The sequence below is a fragment of the Mustela nivalis genome (genome assembly GCF_964662115.1).
Source record: "Mustela nivalis genome assembly, chromosome: 12".
NCBI classification, from domain to species: domain Eukaryota; kingdom Metazoa; phylum Chordata; class Mammalia; order Carnivora; family Mustelidae; genus Mustela; species Mustela nivalis.
The window spans coordinates 21,051,760-21,077,884 of record NC_139031.1 but is presented as its reverse complement, the minus strand read 5'-3'; the positions used below and the strand labels follow the sequence as shown (position 1 = coordinate 21,077,884).

At 41.7% G+C, this 26,125-nt stretch overlaps 1 protein-coding gene and 1 long non-coding RNA gene across 2 annotated transcripts in view; one reads left to right on the top strand and one right to left on the bottom strand.

Annotated features, from left to right (window-relative positions):
• CEP41 (centrosomal protein 41) overlaps nucleotides 1-12,600 on the bottom strand; it is a 48,566-nt gene extending 35,966 nt beyond the window's left edge. Inside the window, exon 1 of the mRNA XM_082694011.1 lies at nucleotides 12,455-12,600. Coding sequence (XP_082550137.1) covers nucleotides 12,455-12,487 — 33 coding nt within the window. The 5' untranslated portion in view covers nucleotides 12,488-12,600. The remainder of the gene's footprint in view (nucleotides 1-12,454) is intronic.
• A 257-nt stretch (nucleotides 12,601-12,857) lies between these two features.
• On the top strand, nucleotides 12,858-18,993 carry LOC309845723. Its single transcript, XR_014301473.1, has 3 exons — nucleotides 12,858-14,274; nucleotides 16,706-16,806; nucleotides 18,836-18,993. It is a non-coding gene; the product is annotated as an uncharacterized lncRNA (long non-coding RNA).
• Nucleotides 18,994-26,125: the final 7,132 nt, after the last annotated feature.

Below are 26,125 nucleotides of genomic sequence, written 5' to 3'. Positions count from 1 at the left end.
CAGATGTGTGTGTGTGTGTGTGTGTGTGTGTGTGTGTGTGTGTGTGTGTGTGCGCGCGCGCGCGCGCGCGCGCGCGCGCGCATGCGTGTAACCCCTGAGCTATTTTATCCCTAGAGAAAGACTGGAAAACTTCAGTCTCCCTCTGACCAGCAAACTGCTGTCTTTAAGAGAAACTGACTCTGACATCGATTCCAACTCTTTCCTAGATGAAAACAGAAGATTCTTAAGTGAGAGAAGGGAAATATCTAAAGACTGAAAAGGGGAACTTTAGAATAAGATCCCCCCAGAGGAAAACAATATCATAGCAAAACAAACCAAAAAAACCCAAAAATGCAAACTAAAAAGCCAGGAAAATCACATATCTGGTAAACTGAGTCAAGAAAAGCTAATAGTAGAATTCCACTATCTTAGGCTAAGGGATTTTCTTTAATTTTATTTTTGTTTGTTACTCTGTACTTTCATAATTTCTATATGCTATTTCCTGTTTTTACTTTTGTTTAGTTTTGTTTTCCACTAGTTTCCTAGCAAAGTGTCTTTTGAAAAACTCCAGGCTAGTCTGTGCTGAACCAAGGGGATTTGTCCATACCTAAGCCAACATAGCTAAGAAGTGAGGGTGTCTCCTGGGACCAGGTGTGGTGGCAGCAGAATGATGGGGGAGAGAGTGTGGACAGCTGCAGTCGCTGGGCCCTTCCCGCCCCCAGTTTTCCCTTACAGAGACTAATGAGAAATCCATATGCTGCAGTAGAAAAATGCAGTGTCTCTTTTCCATTTTCCCATTTTGGACCACTTCTTGTTCCTGACTTTCTAGTGCCAACTACAATGTACAACTGTGCTTCACTCTAAGCAGACTGCCATAGCTTTTATGGAACTGCCATACTTTTTTCCTTAAAATTCTTGCTTTGTGGGGGGTGACTATTTCTTGACCTACTGACCAACTGGCTTCTTTAAATTACATAAACATGATGGAATGGTAGAGTGAAAGAGCTGAGGAAAGAAGCTGTTTCAAGGACTATTCATTCATTCAACAAAGCCTTATTGAGCACTAACCATTCAGGCAACATTAACTGGAGGAGTGAGCTCCTGCACTGAGGACCACAGCCATCCAGTTCTCAGTGGTGCTGGGAAGGAAGATAAACCAACAAAGAGAAACCCCACTTTGCATGATGAAAAGGAGAGGGAAGCAGGGGACAGGAGCTTGCGGAATCAGTTCCCGATCCTGACTAAAAGAGTCAAGAACCATGTCCTGAGCGGTGACTTCTGGGCCGAAATCTGATGGCTAAGAAAATCAGTCAAGCTAAAGGAGTAGTGGGTGGAAGCAGCAGGGTTTCTGGGTAGACCCAGGGCACAGGGGGCAGCATGGGGTCAGATGAGACTGAAGAGGCAGGGAGGGCAGTTTCTCAAGGGCCTTGTATCCACGCTAAGAAACCCAGATTTTTTTTTTTCCTGTAGTTGACTAGTTCTTAAATGGCAATTTTGCTCCCCTGCTCCTGGGGACAATTGTCAATGTCTGCAGATATTCTAGGTTGTCAGAACTGGGGGTGGTGGTGGAGGTGCTACTGGTATCCACTGAATAGAGAACGGCGAGGCTGCCAAACATCCCACAATGACAGGGAAGTCCCCTACGACAAAGAAGGAGCTGGCCCCAAATGCTACTGGTGCCAAAGTTGAGAAACCCCAGTACAGATGATTGGGGAATCATTGAAGACAGTTTAAGGAGAAGTGATGGGATCATCCTTCCATTCTAGAAATCTCACACTGGCAGCATTCTGGAGAACTAATGGGATCGCCGCCATCAAGGATAGAGGCACAAAGATAAGTTAAGGGGTGGTAGTTCTAAGAAACGTCTGCGGTGCTAAGGGAGTGACAGTAGAGATGACAAAGAAGAGACAGTTTCAAGAAATCTTTTAAAGACGTAAAATCATATGATTGAAAACTGACTGGTGTAACAGGGGATGACAGCGATTATCATTCCCCAGAAAAGGGACTTAAGAGGGAAGCATATATTGAAAAAAACATGTTTTTCCTATTGAGGCATGTTAAGTGTGCGATGTCTGTAGGTCATTCAAAATGGAAGTGGTGGGCTGGCTGTTTGGGTCTGAGATCAGGAGGGAAATCTGGGGTTGCAGAAAAGGACTTGGGGGTTGTTGGCATATAGGAAGCAGAGGAAGCCATACGAATAGACAAAATCACCCTCAGAGATTGTGTAAGACGGAGAAGAAAAACCCCAGCACTTAAGGTCAGGTAGAAAAAAGCACCATGCATGAGACTCATGAGAGGCCAGAAGAAAGTGGGTCACGAAAACTAAAGAAGAGTTTCAGGAAGAAGGGAGTGATCAAGAGTGATCAATGCTGTCAAGTCCGAGAACAAGAGGTCAAACATGAACAAGCCAGCAAGAATGCAGGTCAAGTATGAGAATAACAAAGCAAATTTGGATTGAACAAAGCAGGACATTGTTGACGACCCTGGTGGTTGAGGTTATAGCAAATTGACAGAAGCAGAAGCAAAAACAGCAGGTTGTATGAGACGGGGAGGGAGGAAAGAAGATAGTAGCCAGATGGCCTTTTTTTTTTCCTTGAGAGTTGCTAAGGAATTAGTTTTTGTTGTTGCTTTGTTTTGTTTTGGAAGAAAGGAGAGATTTAAGGATGTTTAGAGGCTAGATAGGAGGGGTTGGAAATGGACAGGAGGGAGCGGGAAAGGATGAGGCCCAGAGCCCAGGTGGAAGGTTCTGCTTTGGATATGTATTTAACATAAAGATATCAGATAGGTAATCATGATGAAGTTCGTCGGGGGGATGGAGGAGGCTAAGAAAGTTCATGTCTGTGGTATTATCAGTGAGCAATGAAAAATGTCAAAGATCCTTTGAGGGTTTAGATCCCTAGAAAGGGTCCAAAGATAATGTCTTTTTTGTCTACCCATGCCATCCATCACTTCTACTTGTCTTTCAAGACCCAGCATAGATGTATCTTCCAAGCAGACTCCTTTGAAGGTCCCAGCCAGATGGAAGTCTCTTCCCTGCCCGGATGGTCACAGCACTTTGTACGAATTACACTCCTCACTTCCTGCACTTGGGACATGGCTTGGACCTCTTGGATCTCTGTACCTGCTGCAGGGCCTCCCACCAGTGTGAGCAGTAAGGACTGCCTAATGGATGCATTGGCTCTGAGCCTTGAACAGCACAGCGGGATGCCCTAGGAACCCACATACGGGGGTGGGGGGGGGTTGGGGGGGTTGGGGGTGCAAGACTTTGTGGAAGAAATGGTACTGGAACTGGGTTTTAAGGGTTGAACTTCTATGGATAAAGCCAAGGGGGAAGGATGGAAAAAGTATTCCAAGTGGAGAAAATTAGAGCAGTAAAGCCACTTTAAAAGCATGTTGAAAGAACCCCACATTGTTCGATTTGCTAGAGAAGGTACAACAACAACAATGGAGATAATCCCTGCTAACATTTGCTGAGACTTAACCATGTCATCAGGAACTTGACTAAGCATTTTACCTACATTATCTCATTTAATCCTCACAACCACTCCTGATGTAGATTTTAGTATTATCTTCATTCTACATATTGGGAAATGGAACACAGAGATGGAGTGACTTCCCGAGGTTAGTCAGCTGGTGAGAAGGGTGGAACCTGGAATGAAACTGGGTAGTCTGTCTCTAGAGCTTGCCCACTTCCACTTGTTCCAGGGGCTCTGGATACCAGATCCACCAGTGGGTTTTAGATGGCCCATGAGTCCTATTAAACTATGAAAATTTTGTGAATGTGCATTCATCTGGTGAAGGGGTCTGAGATTTTCACTACATTTTCAAAAAGGTTTATAACCCAAAAAGGGTTAAGAACCATGGGTATATGAAATCCTGTGCTTATGGTGGGACGTGGACATGCAGACTCGAGGTAGAAAAGCCTGAATGTAGACTGAGGGTCTGGAGGAGGTCCTGAGGACAATGGAAGGTACCAAAAATACTGAGCTATGAGCCACATCATTGCAAGAGTATTTTGGCCAATTACTAATACATGCAAAGAAAGACTGGGCTCTATGAATGCATAGATGTTTGAGAGGGGAGAAGAATGATAAGTCAACAATAAATGCATAGATGTTGGAGAGGGGAGAAGAATGATAAGTCAACAATGGGATTTTTCTGAAAGCAAAACACTAAAAAATGAGTGAGATTGTTTGAATCTCAAATTGTTCAAACATGAATGAGCTTTTCTGACTTCCCACCTCTCTCAAAATGAAACTCACAAGGTTGGTTGTATTTCAACTGCAACATATATAATAAGATTTATGTTTAAAGGACTTTAAAAAATACCATTATTGCTCAGAATTTCCCTACTTATCTCCTTTGAATAGACAGGGGGTCCCTAAAATGAAGGAAATGAATTCAATCTTGAAAAGAGTCTCATTTAAGGCAATCTCACATTTAATACAGGTCTTTGAAAAGAGAGCATTTTTTTTTTTAATGGCAGTTTTAATCTGGTCCAATTCTATTGATCTCAAACACCAATTTTGATTGACCCTGTATGCACATGTAGCAACCCCATTTTGTTAGCAACTACTCCGTATGGCTGATTGTGTTTTTCAAGACGTTTGCAACAGAATTTCCCATCTCACTTATACTGTGATGTTGAAACTCCTCCCATGGTGGGGTGGGCCAATGTCCCCTTATACCCCGCACCCTCCATACCCACGCTTGAATCTGGATGGGCTTGTGACTATGATTAAAGTGCTGCCTTATGACTTCTGAGGCGAGATCATAAAAGACAATACCTTTCTACCTGGTTCTCCTGGGATACTTGTTCTTGGAACTCAACTACAATGTTGTCAGGAAGGCCAAGCCACATAGAAAAGGCCATTTGTAGGTGGTATGGTTGATAGCCCCAACTGAGGTCCTTGCCAACAGACTGTAACAACAGCCATGAAGAAGCCTTCAAGAAAAGTCTAGCCCTAGCTTCTGTCTGCCTGCAAAACCATATGAGATCCCAAATAAGAAGCACCTAGCTGAGCCAGGTCAACCCTCAGAACCATAGAGATCATAATAAAATGACTATTATTTTAAGTCACTAAACATGGGGTAATTCATGATAAGTCAATATATAAGCAGAATACATATTCCAATATATAACTGGAATGCCTTCTGGGTATTCCTCAATCCATTGCAACATGGCTACTGTCCCCAACATTCTACTATGGTTCCTCTGGTAGCTAGCCAGCATCAGAGAGCCCTTAATTGCTGAATATAATGCTGACTTTCCATTATTTAACTCACTCGACCTTTCGGTACCATTTGACACTGGTATATAGCCCCACCTTCTTCAGTTTCCACTCCCGTGGCTTCAGGGATATCGCTCTCCCGATTCTCCAATGACACAAGGATCATTTCTGTCAGCTGCTTAAACACTGTGATCCCCAGGATTCCATCTTCTCAATCTATAGGTTCTCTGAGAGCCAAACACTTAGGTTTAATTCCATTTATATGCTTGATATCCAAATAGGGAACCATGGCCTGACTTCTTCTCCCAGCTCAGGCATATAATCATTTACTCATTCAACAGATGTTTACTGCATGCCAGGCAGTGGGACAATGCATACAAGGACCCTAGTTTATGTTCTTGTAAGTATGCCAGAAATAAACAAATAAATAATTATAGATTACAAATAAAATAATTACAGATCATGAACTACTGGGTGAAGACAGCATACTGAACACATGCATTTAATTTCACTTCCTTCCAAAACCTCAATTTTGTCTTCTATTTTAAGGACATAAAACTCAAAAAACCAGAGAGTGGGAGAAGTGACAGCAATAGATTTTTGAATTCTAGAAAGCGGATCAACAGTGAAAATGACTTGACTGATTCAAGAAAGTCAAAGGGAAAGCCAAGAACAATTCTTAAAAGTCTTAGGAATTGACAGCCTCAAGCACCTCCAGAAATGGGGAGCAAAAGGAGTGGCTCAAAAAAGGAAGATCGTTTGAAGGCTGATTGAGAAGCAACTTGATCTCCAAATTCCTGTTCCCTGTGTGCTACTGGGTGACTGCCCCCCACCACCACCATGGTAGCTCTCTATAGATTTATTCACTGAGAAGGATTTCTGGACTGGGAGGTCTATAGACAGAGAAAGGCAGAGATATCATTACTGAAAATAGGGGTATTAAGTGAATGATGCATACTAATGTTGAGATTTAGCTCCTAGCCCTAATTCCTCCAGGAATTCAGATAGGCTTTTACTCTCAGGAGACTGAAGGAATTCTCTGAGGACAATCACCAGCCTAAGAGGAAAGAGCTGAAGGTACAGATTTGGGAGGATAGTTGCCCAAACCATGGCCCAGTGAGATCTTCCTGTAATTAGGCTCACCGTCAGAAAGTTCCTCTCAGGGCGCCTGGATGGCTCAGGGGGTTAAGCCTCTGCCTCTGGCTCAGGTCATGATCTCAGGGTCCTGGGATCGAGTCCCCACATCAGGCTCTCTGCTCAGCGGAGAGCCTGCTTCCCCCCTCTTTCTCTGCCTACTTGTGGCTTCTCTGTGTATCAAGTAAATAAATAAAATCTTAAAAAAAAAAAAAAGAAAAAGAGGGGCGCCTGGGTGGCTCAGTGGGTTAAACCACTGCCTTCGGCTCAGGTCATGATCTCAGGGTCCTGGGATCAAGTCCCGCATCGGGCTCTCTGCTCAGTGGGGAGCCTGCTTCCCTCTCTCTCTCTCTCTCTGCCTGCCTCTCTCTCCATCTACTTGTGATCTCTCTGTCAAATAAATAAATAAAATCTTAAAAAAAAAAAAAGAAAGAAAAAGAAAAAGAAAGAAAGCTCCTCTCAAATATACAGATTCCAATCACCTATTTAAGTTTCCATGAAGTGAAGTGAATTGTGGACCCCCAAAATTCACAGCAATTCACTTCACTTCATAGCAATGTTCTGAGGCTTCTTTTAATCCTAAATTATTAATTTATATTTTTGAGTCATGTTGAAGCCCTAATCTCCAGTGTAACTGTATTCAGAGACAGGGCCTTGAGGAGGTAATTAAGGTTAAGTAAGATCATAAGGGTGGGGCACAAGCGCAGTAGGAAGAGACACGGAAAAGCTTCCCCCTCTGTACAAGTACACACAGAAAGAAATCTAGGAACACACAATGAGAAGGCAGCCATCCGCAAGGCAAGAGAGACCTCTCACTAGAAACTAAACTGGCCAGCACCGGGATCTTCAACTTCCCAGCACTCCAACAAAACTGCCAGAAATAAAATTTCTGTTGTTTAAGCAACCTAGTCTGTGGCATTTTGTTAGGGCAGCCCGAGATAACTAATATTAATCTCTAACAAAATGAAAAGAAAAATAGCAAGAGGAAAGAAATTAACTATGCAGGGGGAAAAATATTTCCAAAACTATCACCAGAGAAATGAAAACACATACACACACAAAAACTTGTCCATGAATATTAATAGTAGCATCATTCATAATAGCTCCAAAGCAGAAACAATCCAAATGTCCATCAGAAAGAACAGGTCAATAAAATAGGTATGTCTATGTTAAGGAATATCATTCAGTAGTAGAAAGGAATGAAGTACTAATACAATGATATAACCTGGATGAACCTTAAAACATTGTGCTAAGTTAAAGAAGCCAGTCACATAAGACTACATTTTGCATGACTCCCTTTATATGAAATGTAGACAAAAGGCAAATAGACAGACAAATTAGATTAGTGATAGTCAAGACTGGATGGGGGAGACAATGGGAAAACTGAGGATAGCTAAAGGTTATAGAATTTGTTTGGTGTAATGAAAAATCTGATCAGTGATGACTGCACAACTCTGTGAATATATTAAAACTACTGAATTGTATATTTCAAATGGGTGCATTATATCTCATAATGCTGTTAGTAAAAACATTAAAATTTAACAAGTAACACAAATTAAAAAAAAAAAAAAACTTTTGCTCTAAAACAACACCAAGTACTTATGTAAGAGTTACAAGAAAATAATTAAGTTGCGGGAAGAGCCCCCTGGGCAGCTCAGTCCTGAAGCATCTGCCTTTGCCTCAGGTCACAATTCCAGGGTTCTGGGATTGAGCCCCATGTCAGGCTCCTTGCCCAGTGGGGAGCTTGCTTCTCCCTCTCTCACTCCCCAGCTTGTGTCCCCTCTCTTGGTGTCTCTGTCAAACAAATAAATAAAATCGTTAAAAAAAATTAAGTTGACCTTTATTTGTCTGACGTGGAAAGATTTCCAAGACTTATTGTTAAGTGCAAAGAGTAAGTCAAAAAGCCATATATATGATGTTGTTAACACTTAGGTAAAAGAAAACTGCAAAATAAAACTCTCTACATACACACACACAAATGCACAGAGAACATTTTGGAAAAGATAACTGGAAACAAATGATACGTTGTGATGTAGGAAAATTTTCCTACATTATTTATAAAAATTTAGGAATAATACAGAATAAAAATAAAGGTAGATAGGAACTCCAAGAAAAACAAAAAATAATAAGAAAGCAAATATAACCATAATGATCACTGCTTTGGCAATAATTTATATTTATATAGTCACACACCAAAACAACGGTAAAAAAAATCCAATTAGAAATTAGGAAAAAGATACAAAGAGATATTCTGTTAAAGAAGATATATGAATGGCAAATAAGCACATGAAAAAATTTAAGACATTCAACCTCAGTATCCATTGGGGAAATACAAGTTCAGACCATTATGAGATGTCACAGTATACCCATTAAAACAACTATGGGGCGCCTGTGTGGCTTAGTTGGTTAAGGAACTGCCTTTAGCTCCGGCCATGATCCCGGGGTCCTGGGATAGAGACCAGTGTCAGGTTCCCTAATCCTTGGGGGCCTGCTTCTCCTCTCTCTCTGCTAGCTGCTCCCTTGCTTATGCTCTCTCTCTCTCTCTGTCAAATAAATAAATAAATAAATCTTAAACACACACACACACACACACACACACACACACAACTAAAATAGGGGCATCTGGGTGACTCAGTCCAACTCTTGATTCTGGCTTAGGTTATGATCTCAGGGTTATCAGCTCAAGTCCCACACTGGGTTCTGTGCTTGGTGCGGAGCCCGCTTGAGATTCTCTCTCCCTCAACCTCAGTCTCTCCTTCCCTCCTCCTCTCTCCCTCCCTAAAGACAAACAAACAAACAAAAAAACACACAAAAAAAAAACCCCACAAAAAACTAAACTAAAATAAAAAATACTGACAATACCAGATTTTGTCAAGAATGTACAGAAACTCATCTCTCATTCACCGGTGATGAGAATGTAAAATGGTACAGTTCACTCTGGAAAATAGTTTGGTAGTTTCTAAAAAACTAAATGTAAGCTCACATACAACCTAGAAACTATACTCCTAGGCATCTATCCCAGAGAAATGAAAATTAACATCCACACAAACAGCTGTACCCAAAAGTTCATATCTTTATTCAGAATAGCCCCAAACTGAAAACAACCAAAATATCCTATAATAGTTGAATGGTTAAACAAACTGTTATAAATACACACCACAGAATACTAATCAGCAACAAAAGGAATGAACTACTGCTATAGGCCACAATTTGGGTGTGTCTCAAGGACATTATTCTGAGTGAAAAAAGCCAATCTCAAAAGGTCATATATCATGTGATTCCATTTATGTAACATTCCTAATGACAAAATTACAGAAATGGAGAACACATTAGTGGTTGCCAGGGGCTAGGATGGTGACGTAGAGGAAATGGAAATGACTAGGAAGGGACAGTATGAGGGAGCTATTTGTGGTGACGGAATAGTTCTGTATTTTGATTATAAATCTAAACATGTGAAGCCTTGATTATATTAAGCCTACACATGTGAAAAAATAGCCTAGAATAATATACACATTGTGCAAATGTCAAATTGTACAAATTTATGGCTTTGATATTGTATTATACTTACATAAAATATAATCAATGGGGAAACTGGGTGAAGGTACATGGGACTATACTATTTTTGCAACTTCCTATGAATCTATCGTTATTTCAAAATAAAATTTTTGTAAAAGGACATCAGAGCCCAAAACAGGTCTTAAGAATTAAGAACACAACAGCAGAAATTAAATAGGATTAGAAGGTAAAGTTAAATAAACAAATCTCCCAAAGAGAGCAAAAAGACGAAGATAAAGATGTGGAAAACAGGAAATAAAATTTAAGAAAATTAGAGAACCAGTCTTATAGAAGCGACATGAAAATAATTAATTTAAGAAAGAGAGAATGCGGGCGCCTGGGTGGCTCAGTGGGTTAAGCTGCTGCCTTCGGCTCAGGTCATGATCTCAGGATCCTGGAATCGAGTCCCGCATCGGGCTCTCTGCTCAGCAGGGAGCCTGCTTCTCTTCCTCTCTCTCTGCCTACTTGTGATCTGTCAAATAAATAAAATCTTAAAAAAAAAAGAGAGAGAATGGAGGGGGGCCTGGGTGGCTCAATGGGTTAGGCCTCTGCTGATCTCAGAGTTCTGGGATTGAGCCCCACATGGGGCTCTCTGCTCGGCGGGGAGCCTGCTTCCGCCTTTCTCTCTGCCTGCCTCTTTGCCTACTTGTGACCTCTTTCTCTCTGTCAAATAAATAAATAAATAAATAAATAAATAAATAAATAAATAAGAGAGAGAGAATGGAGAAAATAGGAGGGTGAAGTCAACAACAAAATAATTCAAAATAATTCAGCAGAATTTCACAGCATATAAAGACATGAATTCTGGTGCCTACCAAAACGAGTGAAGAGACCCACAGCAAGGAGTATCTTTGTGAAACACAACACTGTTAACATAGAGAAAATTCTACAAGCTTCCAAAAAGGAAAAATCAAGTCAAGTACAAAGGTACAGCATGGCTCTGGATTTCTCCACAGCCACAGTGGATGCTAGAAAACTATAATGCAACGTTTTCAAAATGCTGATGGTTTCCAACTAAGAATTCTATACTCCACCAAACTTGCAAGCAAATAAATGTGAAGGCAGAATAACGTTTTCAGACATGCTTAGCATTTTAGAAAGAAATAAAATGTGGTTATTTCTCATGCACTTTTTTCCAAGAAATTACTGGAAAATGTGCTCCACTAAAACAAGGAAGTTGGACATCTTCCTCTAGGACACAAATGTATGACCACACAGAGCATCTCAGCTCTGGTCCCCTACACTCCTCTCTCTCCCACATTCCTGATCTCATCAATGGCATGGGCACTGCTGAGTAGCCCAAGCTGGGAAACTAAGTCATCCATTCCACTCTCATTTCTCAAAGCTAATCATGAAGTCTTAATGATTTAACTACCTAAATATTTCTCATTTCTGTCCCACGTTCCATGACGTTCCTTTAGATCTATATGGTAAATACCACCTAACCCATCTGCCTACCCCCGTCCTGGCCTCCTCAACTCCACGATGTGGCTAACAGTCGTCTGCCTAAAATGCAAATCTGACCACATCATTCAGTTACTGAAAGATCCTTAAAAGCTTCTCAAATTCAGTCCAGTAGGCAAGATAAATATGGGGCAAATGGCCACTCTCCCCATCTATCTCCCCCACCTTCATGATAGAGATTATATTCGATCCTGGTATTGTCCTGCAGAGCCTCACAACTTTCTCCGCATAGCTCACAGCCAACCACCATGAAATGAAATAATTTGCAACTCCTGTTCGGTATAAAGGCCCGGAAGACCCTTCCAGACGTGACTCCAGCTTCCCTACAGGGAACTAACTGTCCACTCCCAGTCACCTCGCCATTTCAGACCATGGCCAGGACCGACGCTTCCTTCCCTCACTCGTCTCTATGCTCTCGCATCCTGTTCCCCAACCACGCTGCATTCAAATGGTTTCCAAGTCTCCCTCCCTAGACTGAACTTACTAACGGGCGAATGCCTTGTCTTACTCTGTGCTTCTAGCGCCTGCTGCCATGTAAGAGTCCAGTCAACATTTGTTGAAACTAAGGGACCACAAATACCGCGGGGCACTAGAGGCGGAACCAGGTTCAAGGTCCTATCGGTTAGAGGGTAAACGACGGTCAAATTCTGCGTCCTTTCCAAATGGCTTGATCTGCTTATTCCTACTCTTCTGCATCCCCATAATCAGAAATGATGGTTGCTCCTGATTTTGCTCCTTCCGTGTTCCGGGCGTTCATTCAGGTGTTCATTATTTTATGCAACTGCCGCGCCTAGACTGGAAGCCCTTTGAGGGAAGGGGCTGTGTCCTCGCGCACTTCGCGGCTCTGGGCGACAACCGCCGGCGCTCAGGGAGCATGTGCGGGAGAGTGGCCTCTCCCGCACCGGATCCGGGCCTCAGCTCCGAGTCCCCCGGGCCCGCCCCGCCTCCCTGCGCTCTCCAGACCCCTCCTCACGCCGGCCGCTTCCCGCCTTCCGGCCAGCGGAAGTCGCTAGCTGCTCTTCCCCGGCCACGTGGAGCCTTTTCCGGTGCGCCCGCCCCCTCCGGCTCTCCGATCCGGACCTGGCCCTCACCTCAGGATTCCCAATGTGCCTCCGGACAGACATATCTGCTCCAAACGACCACGCTGGGATTCTAGCCTCACCGGTAGCCTCTAACCCTAGCTTCCTACCCACCCCCCAACAACCTCTCTCAGCCGCCTCCTTACAACCTCTACTCCGATTGGCCTTCTTTCTCCGGCCAGCCAATGGAAGCCCTGTTTACTCTGCCATTGCGGGGTCAAGGGAGAGCGAAGCGCCGCTCAATGGTTGCCACAGGCAACGGGGGACGCCAGCTGCGGAAGCCTTTTGTGCTTTGCGCGGGTCCCCGCCGGCTGCTGTCTGAGCGCGGGAAGAAGGATGCGGGGGGAGGGGTAGGTTAGCGCCTGCGCGTAAGCGGATGCGCAGAGCCCAGGGAGTGGGAAGGGCGGGAGAGCAGAAGGCGGTGGAGGGGGACTTCAAGGGGGAAACAAGTATTTCTAGGTAGTGTGCAGGCACATATGTGACACAGGGCACCCTCCCCTCCTGAGGCCATCTTAAGCAAACATCTGGGCTACTTCTACAATAGGGAAAAGATCTGAGACAGAGTGGTTCAGCAAGAATGGGAATCTCTAGTTTATTATTTTCGGGTTAAGTTAATATGCAAATTATGCAAAATATCATGGGTAAATACAGTAATTATTGTAGCTTTAAAAGCTTTTTAGCTAGCTAGGGAACGGCAGCCTTAATTGCAAAGCGCACACACCATTCTGTGATTCATCATTCATTTAACAAATATTTAATAAGCACCTTATGAGAAAAGCTGCAGTTGGTTTTGTGGAGGATGGGAGGATGACTAAGAACCAGTCCCGTTGTCATGGAAACCATTGTGACTCCTGCCATCAGCTGCCACCTGTTCTTATTCCAGATCTGAAAATTAAGTCCTAGCACCTTTACAAGACTATCACACACACAGTTTGACTTTGGCTCCAAAATGTCCCACCAAATCCAACAAAATTATTTACTTTGACATGGGAGAACAACACAGTAACCCTTTGTCCTTTGCTCTAAGTTGTTTTTCCAGGAATGGAGAAAGGTTACTCTGAACTGTTCATATTCGCTAGCTCTCTGCTTGTGAGTAATAGCAGGGTCTGTGCCGGTGACCCATTCAACAACGTAGCCTCACATGCCCTTGTCCTTTCAGACACTTCAGCCTCCCACCCAGAGGGCCACACCTTAAATGGTGTTGCTTGACCTCTAGGAGTCTAAACTGGCCACAGCTGTCTCTTGCATGTTCATTGTCCGAATTTCCCTCATGTCGTCCAATCCTTTAATCCCTCTAAAATTACTAGTTTTTCATCCCTCCACTAGAATGAGGTGGAGTTTAGAGGCTGCAAAAAATAGGAAGAGGGGCGTTGGGGAGGATATCTTACTATTCAGAGGCTTTTGGACACCTTGCTACTTAGAAGGAATACTTACTGGTGTGGTGTGGAGGTGGGGTGATGATGGAGATGATGGGTAGAATAAATAGAAGAGAGAGGAGAGAGTGAGAATAGGATACTAAACTAAAAGGTAGTAAAAAGAGAAAAATATTTTTCAAAACATGTGTAGTTTAAAGGAACAGTTATATGTGTGCAAAGAAGTAAGGAGTGCAAAGAATTGGAAGGCATCAAGGATGGCTATAATTTTTCCAACGTCGGGACCAAGTAGATGAGTGATAATGCATGAATCAAGTTAAAGAACAATGGAGGTCAATAAATCAAAAGAACAGAAAGTGTAAGACCCCAAATCCTTCTGGAGTAAGAAGCTCGACTTCCATTCTTCACTTCTCTATATGGTCATTTCCCTTTTTTCCCCAGAGGGTATGGGAATATCAGGTTCGTCTCAGTACTCATTTTGGTTGTCAAATTTGGGCTGCCTGTAAGCATGCAGAGAGATTACCGAAATGTGAGTTTTGGGGTCCAGTTATCAGAGATGCTGATTCTGTGTGTCTAGGGTGAGGGTTTAGGGTTTTAAATACATGTTTCCCACTCCTACTTTTTGATTCTGATGCATGGAGTCCAAGGGCCACACCTTGAGAGGCTCTGTTGTAGAAGAACTTCTTATTTTGCCTCGGTGGAATCCTTAGAAAGCTTAAAGCTATAAATCAAAAGGCTTTTAACATGATGAATTTCCCTTCAAGATTCCTTTTGGGTATGTAGCAAAACTGCCTCATAATTAAAGCAAGGTGCGTACTGCTAATATGAAAAATAGATAAGTGTCATAAAAAGATAATTCATAGAAGAAAAACATTTAATAAACATATGAAGAAACTTCCAACTAATAATGAAAGAAATATAATACCGTGCAGCTAGATCTCATTTTTCAACTAACAAATGGACTAAAGTTTGTGTTCTTCTCCCTTTTTAAAATGATAATGCTCAGTATTGGCTAGTGCATGAAACAAGCATGCTCATACATTGTTAGTGTGATTGTAAAGAAGTATAACCATTTTAAAAAAGTAATTTTAGAGTAGGTGTCAAGAAGCCCTCAAATATTAATATTCTCAGAATGTCTTCTAAGGAAATAATCAGAGAGATATGCAATGATTACACCCACAGATGTTTACCACGATCTTTTTAAAATGATGAAAAGTTGTAACAACTTAAATAATCATCAGTTTAAAAATGATTAAAATAAGTGAGGGCATATCCACAAAAAGTGAAATTATGGAACCATTAAAAAGTAAGTTTCAAGGAATAATTAAGGCTATGGAGAATGATATAAAAGAGAAGTGCTGGAAATAATTTTTTACTTAAAATAATCCTGATTTGCGTGGAGAAACATAAAGGTATCCACAGAAAACATTGAAAAGAAAAATTTAAATGTAAGCCGTCTCTGGATGATGGGATGTGGATTTTTAAAATTCTTTACACTTCTGTGTATTTTGCAGATATCCTTCAGTGACTGTGAATTTAATTTTGTACTTTAGTAAAAAGCCTTCTCCTTCTAAGACACAAAAAAGCCTGATTCTGATTTCAGCCTGAAAATGGTCTGTGGTCTTTGTCTGGGTGGTTTTAGACCTGAGCTGAATTCTGCGTAATTCTGCTCTGTGAAGTGCTCCAGCACTCCCGTTCTTGGCAGTAAAAGACCCTCCAGGCACTTGAGTGAGATCCTTGCAATCAGAGTTGTGATTGCTAAGAGGTTCAAGCTTTGTTTGTAAGAGAAGAAGTTCTGATTCTTTTCTTTAAAAGTTCCTGCTTCCACTGATTAATCTTATTTTTCATGAAGTTAGAAGTGCTCTTGTGAACTTCCATTTGTTTGATGTCTTCTTTTTTAACCCTGTAGGTGTTCCAAAAAGATTTCAGTCTCCGCAGAGTTTGTGGGAGCCCCAGATAGGTTAAGTGGAGCTGGCTTGAGAGTAGTTCATGTTTTAGGTCTGCTGTACTTGGTCTATCCCTTCCCCCCAGCCTCCCTTCCTGGGAAACCATGTGGGCACGTAGGTGTTGCAGTCGGATTCTCTTCTGAGCCTAAAACCCTCTGGACCCATCTTCAGCCTGAATATGGCCTCATGCCATCCAACTGTCTCTCCAACCCCCCTCACCCTCAGCTCTCAGCCTTTGCTGATGGGAGCCCAGCACCTTCCCCTCAGATATGTCTCATGACATTGCTTCTCAGAAATAGGCCTCAGCTCCCTTCCTTGGCTTCATTTAGTTTTGCTCCCTAAATAAAGGACTTCTAGGTTCTTAAGGAAGGAATTCTGCCCAATCCAGTCCAGTTCTGGGGCTCTGTCCCTGTCCCCAAGAAATGGAACTGTACTTGCTGCAGTGAACCCACAAATCCCCAGACAGACCCTACCTTGGGAGAAAGTCCCTGAAGTCCTGGGAACAATTTAGTGTCACTCTGTCTGGTGGTAGAATGTGCCCCAAGGGAGTAGCACACCAGCCTCTGAGTGGAGGGCTGACCCTTGCCTGTGTCCAGCTTAGGCCAGAATTGAAGTGCTTGGCCTGGGCCCAGAGGCACCAGCCATCCCTACAGCCCTTCCCAGGAAATTAATACCCACCTCCCAGGATTTCTCAGGGATCACCACTGGGGACGTTGCTTTCTGGTGAAACAAAATATTGGCATCCTGGTTTTGCTTACATAATGGGGTTGGCATTCCCACATGTGGAGTTCTGCAGCCACCTCTGAGAGCCACCTAGGATGCCCAGCTGTTTGTAGGAAGGATGTACAATGTCCCTGCCCAGCAGATCTAAGACTTCCTTCACCCACTGTGATCCTATCTCAGGCCATTCAGTTGTCACATGCCATATTCTGCTTCTGCCTTAGGATATATGTAGAGCCGCAACTCTCATTCCAAGAGGACTCTGAGGAGCCAACCTGAATCTCAGAATGTTCTGTCTCGGTGGGAAGGAGGAGTCAGCCGTGAGGTACCTGTGTCACTTGGCATGCTGGGCAGCTGGAGACCGCCTGCCCATGAAAAGTTCAGTAAATGTGGATCAAGTATGTCAGATGTCCATTTTTCAGAATAAAATTGAATTTCAGAATAATATAGAAACCTAGGTTTTCATGTGAAATCCATAGGCCACCAACATATGACATATAAAACCAAGCTATCATTCCTATCCTTTATGGTTTTTAAATAATCAAGATCATACCCATGGTAAAAGACAAGCAAACATTAGTGAGAGTTTTGCTTTTATTTAAGATGTAGAAACCTGTAGGGCCGTTATTTCTTTCCTATCCATAAAAGTGAATAATCTATAAAATCCATACATTTTCTTGAATGTATGAACTGAGATCCCAAGGCAGCCACATAACCAAATGCCAAAAAGGGGCAAGCCCGACTAAGGAGAAAAAGGGACACACAAGCTGTTTCTCATTTGGCAGAGCACCGGCAAAAAGGTGAGTGTGATAGATTTGACTATGAGAAATCAAGCTAAAATTTTCACAATTTCCTAAAGGCTGAATTTGGACTAGTGGATCAGTTTAGAACAACTGGGAGCCTGTGATGGTTAGTTATATGTGTCAGCTTGGCTAGGCACAGTACCCAGATATTTGGTCAAGCACTCTTCTAGATGTTTCTATGGGTACTTTTTAGATGAGATTAACATTTTAAAAAAAAAGATTTTATTTATTTAGAGAGAGCACGTGCGTGCTTGTGAGCTCGGGGATGGGGGCTGAGGGAGAGAGAATCTCAAGTAGACTCTGTGTTGAGCAGTGTGGGACTCAATTTCATGACCTTGAAATCATGACCTGAACCAAAAGCAAGAGTTAGATTCTTTTTTTTTTTTTTTAGGATTTATTTATTTATTTGACAGAGAGAGAGAGAGAGATATCACAAGTAGGCAGAGAGGCAGGCAGAGAGAGAGAGAGAGGAGGAAGCAGGCTCCCTGCCAAGTAGAAAGCCTAATGCGGGGCTTGATCCCAGGACCCTGAGATCATGACCTGAGCCAAAGACAGAGGCTTAACCCACTGAGCCACCTAGGCACTCCAAGAGTTAGACTCTTAAGCGACTATGCCAACCCAGGAGCCTAATAGAGGAGATTAACATTTAAATCAGTAGACTTGAATAAAGCATATTACCCTTCATCATATGGTGGGCCTTATCAATCAGTTGAAGACTTGAAGGGAAAAAGACTCAAATTCTCTGGGGAAGAGGGAATTCTGCCAGCAGATTGCCTTTAGACTGCAGCTGCAATCTTCCCTGGGTCTCCAGCCTGCTGCTCTACTCTGCAGATTTTGGACTTGCCAGCTTCCATAATTGCATGAACCAATTCCTTAAAATAAATATCTTTTCCTCTCTCCCAGATAGGTAGGTAGGTAGGCAGATTTATGTCTGTATCTCTATGTATTTATGTTCATTCAGAGTGACAGACACAAGGGAAGTTTATGTTCATTTCCAAGGTCTTCTACACAGTGTCACTGGTTGCTCAAAAGAAAATGTGGGGTGGAGGAGACAGGAGACCAGAGAGAGCCCCTCCCCTTGGTGGTATAGGTTTACAGGAGGTGACTGCCTGATGTAGGTGACAGGCACAAATCACCCATATCTTGTGACCTTTCTTTTATTAAAGCCAAAAAGTCTTAAGCCACTGGGGGAGGGAAAGCAGACCCTCCTGTACCCAGGGGAGGGGTAGGAACAAATCTGTCTGCATCTGGGGGAGGGCAGGAACCTTCTCACTCTTCTCACTCTCAGGAACCCAGAAGATATCTATTACTTCGGGGGTAAGGATAGAAGCAAAAACTGTCTGCTCTGTGGTTGGGGTGGGGTAGAGTGATCATGAAAACCTCTTGGGTCCAAGAACCTGCACCAACTGAAGCAGAGGTAGACTACCACTGGGAGAGAAACAGGTACTTCTCTCCTTCCCAAGGCCCACCAAAGACACAAGACAGAGTTTGGTCACCACTGGGGAGGTGAGGGGAGGAGGGGAGTAATGCTGAAAATGTCCTATTCTCCAGGCCCAGAGGCACAGGACTTGCCTGAGACTGAGGCTGATTCCAGGAGAATTAAGGACCACAACCTGCCTTCCAACACAGCCTAGCAACAAGCAGCAAGCAGTCTGTTGCCAAGGAGAAGACAAGACTGTGGAGAGAAACCCCATGGAGTGGTGCAAATATGCAGGTACTGCTGAAAGCCAATGGTAGAGTATTGAGAAAAACCCTCCAGCAACCCATTCCCTACCACAGTAAGCACGGGGTGCACAAGGTGCACGAGGTGTTGGGTAAGGACCTCAACAGCTAAGCTCAAACCAGCTCAACTACTGGCTAGATTAACTCAACCCCTTATACCCTAACCCCCCCTCCCTATGGTCCAATAATAGCCTGACAGAAGAGGCAAGCCCACTTCCAGGCATAAACACTATTGATTTCAGTCTCTACTGGCTTCACATGTAATGTTCCACATTCAGTGACAAATTATAACAATATAAAAAGATAATAAAAATAGGGAGAGAGCTTATCAAGTGAAAACAATCAACAGAACTAGATCTTAACAATAAAGATCTATCAGAAAGGAACTTCTACATAAGTATGGCTAATATATGAAAGGTCTAGTGGAAAAAGTAGAAAACATGTATGAACATATGGGGAACTGGGGCACAAAAATGGAAACTATAAAAAGGAAATAGAGATAAAAATATATAATGTCAAAGATGAAGAATTCTTGTAGTCTGTTCACCAGAAGACTAGATACTGTTGACAAAAGCATGAACTTAAAGATACTACATTAGAAATCATCAAAAACGAAACACAGAGAAAAAGATGGGGAAGGAGGGTACAGAAGATAGAGGGTTGTTTTTTTTTAAATTTATTTTTTTTTTAAATACAGAGATCATAAGTAGGCAGAGAGAGAAGGGGAAGCAGGCTCCCCACTGAGCAGAGAGCCCGATGCGGGACTTGATCCCAGGACCCGGGGATCATGACCTGAGCCAAAGGCAGAGGCTTTAACCCACTGAGCCACCAGGCACCCCAAAGATAGAGTTTAGAGCTGTGGACAATATCAAGATGATAGACAATAGGGCAAAAGAAATATTTTAAGATAAAATGGCCAGTATTTTTTTTTTTAATTAATGAAGGACAATGCTACAGCTTGAAGAAGCTCAGAGAATCTTAAGCAACATAAGTACACCAAACCAAAATCAATATAAAATCCACTTACAGACACATCATAGTCAAGTTGGTGAAAACCAAAGATTTTTCTTCTTTTGAGAGAAAATCTCAAAGACAGCCAGAGAAAAACATTACATACTGAAGAAGAAAGATAAGTTTATGGCAAACTTCTTGTCAATAACTATACAAAGTAGAAGACAATAAAGAGACATCAAGTGCAGAAAGGGAAATAGAAATGTTTTTCTGGAATTCTATGTTCAGTGTAAATATATTTTTAAATGAAGATGATATAGACGTTCTCACACAAAAATTGAAGGAATTCGTTGCCAATAAACCTGTATTACACAAAAGGCTAAAGGAAGTTCTCTGGCAGAAAGAGTACAATACTAGTGAAAATTTGGACCTACACAAATGAGGATAAATATAAGAGATATTTCCCTTTTTGTTTTCTTTAAAAGAAAATTTACTAAGTACACATAGTAGCAATGTATTGTGAGATTTATAACATGTAAAATTAAGATGTATGACAATAATAGCTCAAAGCTATTTTCCTTGGGAAAGGAAATTGAGGTCTACTGTTGTAAGGTTCTTAAACTATTCATGAAATGGTTCATTATTTCAAGGAAGACTGTAATAAGTTTAAGGCATATATTGTAAACTCCAGAGTAACCACTTAAAAAAGAATTGTAGCTAAATAACCAATGGTGAAGATAAAATAGATAATAATAATACTCAATTATCCCAAAGAAAGCAGAAAAAAGAAGAATACAGATGATATGGAACAAATAGGAAATGCATAGCAAGATGTTCGGTTTAAATCCAACCATATCAATAGCTAAAATAAATATAAATGGTCTAAACCGGGGCGGGGGGGGGTGGTCAACAAACTGACCCTCAGCTCAGATCTCCTGTTGCTTGTTTTTGTAAAATACATTTTATAGAATCACAGTCTCATTCACTGATCTAGGTATTGTTCTGGCTTCTTTCCTACTACAATGGCAGAGTCCAGAGACTGGATGGCTTACAAGGCCTGAGATATTTACTAGCTGGAAAAGTTTGCTAGCCCTTAGTATGAATACCCCAGTTAAAAGGAAAGATTGTCAGATTAGCTAAAGAAAACCAACTATTTGTTATCTACAAGAAATATACTTTAAATATAAAAATAACTTTTGGTTAAAAGTAAATGGATAGAAAAAAACAGTATCATGCAAACACTAATCAAAACAAAGCTAGTCTAGGGAAATTCAACAAATTTGAAAAAATGGTGCTGTGGAAACTCAGTATTTATACACAAAAGAATGAAGTTGAACCTTACACCATATTCAAAAATGAACTAAAAATGAATCAAGACGTAAATGGAAGAGCTGAAACTATAAAACTCTTAGAAGAAAACATGGGGGGCTATCTTTATGACATTGGAGTTGGCAGTGATTTCTTAAATATGCCACCAGAAGCTCAGACAACGAAATAAAAAATAGTAAGTTGGACTTCAAAATGAAAAATGTGCTTTGAAGATCACTGTCAAGAGAGTGAAAAGATAACCTCCAGAATGGGAGGAAATATTTGCAAATCCTATATCCAATAAGGAAGTAATATCCGGAATACATAAAGAACTCCTATTACTCAACAACAACAAAACAAACAACTCAATTTTAAGGGCAAAGACTTGAATAGACGTTTCTCCAAAGAAGATCTACAAGTGGCCAATAAACATCTGAAAAGATGTTCAGCAACATTAGTCATTAGAGAAATACAAATCAAAACTACAGTGAGTTACCACCTCATACTCAGTACAAGGGCTATTAGAGAAAGAAAGAAACAAAGAAAGAAAGAAAAGATAAAAGAAAGGGAGGAAGGGAGGAAGGAAGGAAGGAAGGAAGGAAGGAAGGAAGGAAGGAAGGAAGGAAAGAAAACATCTTGGTGAGGTTGTGGAGAAATTGGAAGTCTTGTGCTGGTGGGAGTGTAAACTGGTACAGTTGGCTGTGGGAAAACAGTGTGATGGTTCTTCAAAAATGTAAACATAGAGTTACATATGACTCATCAATTCCATTCCTAGATATATACCCGAAGGCTTGAAAACAGGGACTCAGACAGATTATCTGTGTAATCTGTCTAGTGTAATTCACACTAGCCAAAAGGTGGAAACAACCCAAGTGTTCATCAGCTAATGAGCAGATAAACAAAATACGCTATATACATACTTTAAAGTGTTTAAAACTATATACTTCCCATTATGTATATTTTTTCACAGTAAAAACAACACAAAGCAAAAGTTAGACTGGCTACATCAATTTTAGACAAAGTAGACTTTAAAACCTTTCAGTGAGTCTCCACAGTTTATGGTCAAAGTCCATATCCTTTAGATGACATGCAAGACCTTAGAAATTCTGTCCTCTGCTTACCATTTCATCCCAGTTTCTTACCATAGTAAGTGCTTTAGCCATTCTGAAGTACAGAATAGCTTCAAATATGCCTCGTTGTCTCTTGCCCTCTGAGTCTTTGTGCCTGTTTGGAAAGTCTTTTTTTTTTTTTTTTTTTTTTAAGATTTTATTTATTTACTTGACAGAGATCACAAGTAGGCAGAGAGGCAGGCAGAGAGAGAGAGGAGGAGGCAGGCTCCCGGCCCAGCAGAGAGCCCGATGCGGGACTCGACCCCAGGACCCTGAGACCATGACCTGAGCCGAAGGCAGCGGCTTAACCCACTGAGCCACCCAGGCACCCCGAGACTGTCCCTTCCTGAGAGCCTTCTCTTAACCCCTACCCTATCCCAGACTTTGAGAGGTGCTCTTTCTAAATGGCACACAGTATCTATCACACTGTGCTATGATGGATGATTTCCTTGCCTGCCTCCTTTACTACCTTGTCAGCTCCTTGAAGGCAGGGATACCATATCGTACTTTTTAAATTCCTAGTGCTGGCTATGGTGACTAGCATATGGTGGGCACACAACAAGCATTTGTCAAATGAATCAAATTCTCTGACAGTGGTCGTGGAGATATATGGGAGACCAAAACACAGGATGTCTTCTCCTTCATCACACTGGTCATTTTTTCCTTTTTTTCTGCTGTCTAGTGCATCAATATGTAGGGAATAATCATGAAGCATCTCCCAAACTGATAATAAATATTATTCTGTGATCGTTAAACTAGTGAAATCCACACACAATGGATGTGAATACATGTCTGCAAATGTCATCCTAAGAAACAGGATGTAGCAGCGCCTGGAAATTTAATCAAGGCATGACGGAATGTGGAGGAAAGCTGTAACATAATCAATGGGCTTAACAGCTGAAGAAAGAATATGTGAGCAGAAGGGGGGTGGTCTGTAGGGAGTGCTGAAAAGCAGAGCCAAGGAACAAACATTTGTCATTATGTCTCCAGCCCTGTCAAGGGAAAGAGTTGTTTTTTGACCGTTAGACACAAATATGCAATCCACCCTCTATCCCTATGGATGCCACCGAGCTCATCCAATTCCCCCCGCTTTGTTCTGATTTCATGCTCACAAACAACCTCTGGATTATAATTTGGCTTCCCATGTAGAGTTTCCAACAGGAGAGAATGCGCTGACCAGTCAACATGGACATCTGGTTCATTTGGCAAGGACTGTCCTCTTTGTATATGAATGCATTGGTGTTCTGGTTTATACATCAGTCAGTTCATATACCCCAGGGGCTAGAGAGGTGCTCATTCTCCCAGCTCTCACTGAGGCTGCCAGTGAGGTCCTGCTCCCCTTTGTTTGCACCTTCACTCAGCCCAGGCTGAGGACAAAGTATCTCGAATCGGCCACATCTCCTCCAGATTCGAGCCCATCTTGCTTCAGACTTAGTCTTCCTCACAGGAAAAAAAGAAAAGGGCTTCGGATCCACAATCTGTGCTGATGTGCAGGATCTTTCCTCAGGATTCTCTCTCTTCTTCAGAAATACGGCCTTTGCTGAGGAAACAGTTCTTATCTCCCCATACCACAATTCCTAGCCCATGTGTTTATTTACCTTAGAAATCATTTCCAAAGGCTGAGGATTAGGAGGAATACTTTCAGAGAACACGGTTAGAGCTGAGCTGAGTCTGGCAGGGGCTTGCCCTGACAAGGGCTCAGGTACGATAAAAATGGAAGAAGAAAAAGGAGACCAGCCTCTACCTGGTTTGGTTAGTCTTGTTGAAATGCATGCCTGGACAATTTCTGGAAACCCCAAGGCCTCAACTCATGATTTTGGTAGTTCTGTGGGTGTTCTTGGGGGGATTTGTCTCAATGGGCTGATTTGAGTTAGGAAAAGTTAGGGGCTGAGTGAGTAGAACCCCTGTAGAAAGTGCCTAATAGATGAAGGCTGGCCTGGAGAGAGGCCTTGAATACATTTTCAGGCTGACAGGAAGAGCCACAGAAAGTAAAAAGGAAGGAAGACAGGATGGGTGAACACTACTGTAAGAAAAAAAAAGAAACCCTGAAAATTTGTAATTAGATGGAAGGAATTAAGCATTTATCCTTCCTTTCTAGTAGGAGTTATATTTCAAGGTACCAGTTAACCCTAGCTGATAAGGAAAAGCCCCACCAGAAGCATTCCTGCATAGAGGTAAGAAGGAATTACACAATAAGGAAAACAATATTTTGGAAACTCTAATGAAAATACAGATTCAGGCAAGGAGCTTCAATTGGTGTTAAAAAAAAAAGTGTTTGGTGGATGGTTATTTGGGGAGCTGAGACATGTGTAGTGTGGAAGTAATATATCACAGAAAGCTTTCCAGTGGCAAGGTGGAAAAAAAAAAAAAACGTGCAATGAAGAAGTCAGGCTGTCATCACTCTCATATCCTGGGATCAGACTTAGTGTTACTAATAGACACTCAACCAGATATTATGTGTCCTCTGCTGTGACTCAATATGGAGTATACAATAAAACCTACAATCTGTTCTAGACAAATACAATTAACTGGAATATATAGTTTAGATATAACTTTTAATTTATATGAAAAGCAGAAGATGGAAGAACAAGCTGAACAGTATTATATGGAAGCAGTCAGACAAATTCGGGGGGGTAGGATATTCTGTAAGACACATGACCTGGCATCTTCAACAGCCAGTGTCCCAGAAAAGGGACTTAAGGGATATCATAAGATGTGTTATATGGATGGCCTTGGGCTCGATACAGATTTGGGCAAACTGGCTGGAAAGAACATTTTTTAAACAAATGGGGACATTTTAATATGGATTGAGTATTTGAGTATTAGATGAAATGAAACTTTCAGAAATCATAAGGTGAGTGAAAAGAAGGTTTCCAAGGGTATAGTTAGCGATATGCCATTTTGGCTAAAATCTTACATACTACATCTAAGCATAGAGAAAGATCCACAAAGATGGTAATGTTGGTATTGAAATACAGTTGTTTTTCTGAGATATTTTTTATTGAGGTATAATTCATATACCATAAAACTCGTCGTTTCAGGGTATACAATTTAGAGGATTTTGCTGTATTCATAGGGTCTTGCTACTATCATCACTGTATTGTTCCAAAACAGCTCTGTCACCTCCCAGAAAAGCCCCATACCTATGAGTAATCAGCCCCTTAACTCCTTTTCCCTGCCTCTAGCAAGCAACAGTCTACTTTCTGTCTCTATGGATTTGCTTATTATGAATATTGCGTATATATGGAATCATACAGTATGTGGTCTTTTGTGTCTGGCTTCATTCACTTATAATGTTTTCAAAGTTCATTCACATTGTAGCATATATGAGTAGTACTTCATTCCTTTTTATGGCTGAGTAATATTACATTATATGGATATATCCCATTTTATTTATCTGTTCGTCGGTGGATGGACCTTTGGGTTGTGTTAACATTTTGGCTATTAGGAATAATGCTGCTATGAACATTTGTATACAAGTTTTTGTGTGAACATATGTTTTCAATTCTTTTGAATATAAACCTGAGAGTAGACTTGTTGGTCACACGGCTTATATTTGGAGGAAATGCCAAACTGTTTCTCAAAGGGCTGCGCCATTTTACATTCCCACCACCGGTGTATGAGGAATCCAATTTCCTCACATCCTCTACAACACGAGTCACTGTCCAACTTTTCTATTACAGCTGCCATACTCTGCATGAGGGGGTATCTCATTATGGTTTTGCCATTCATTTCCCTGATAGCTAACGGT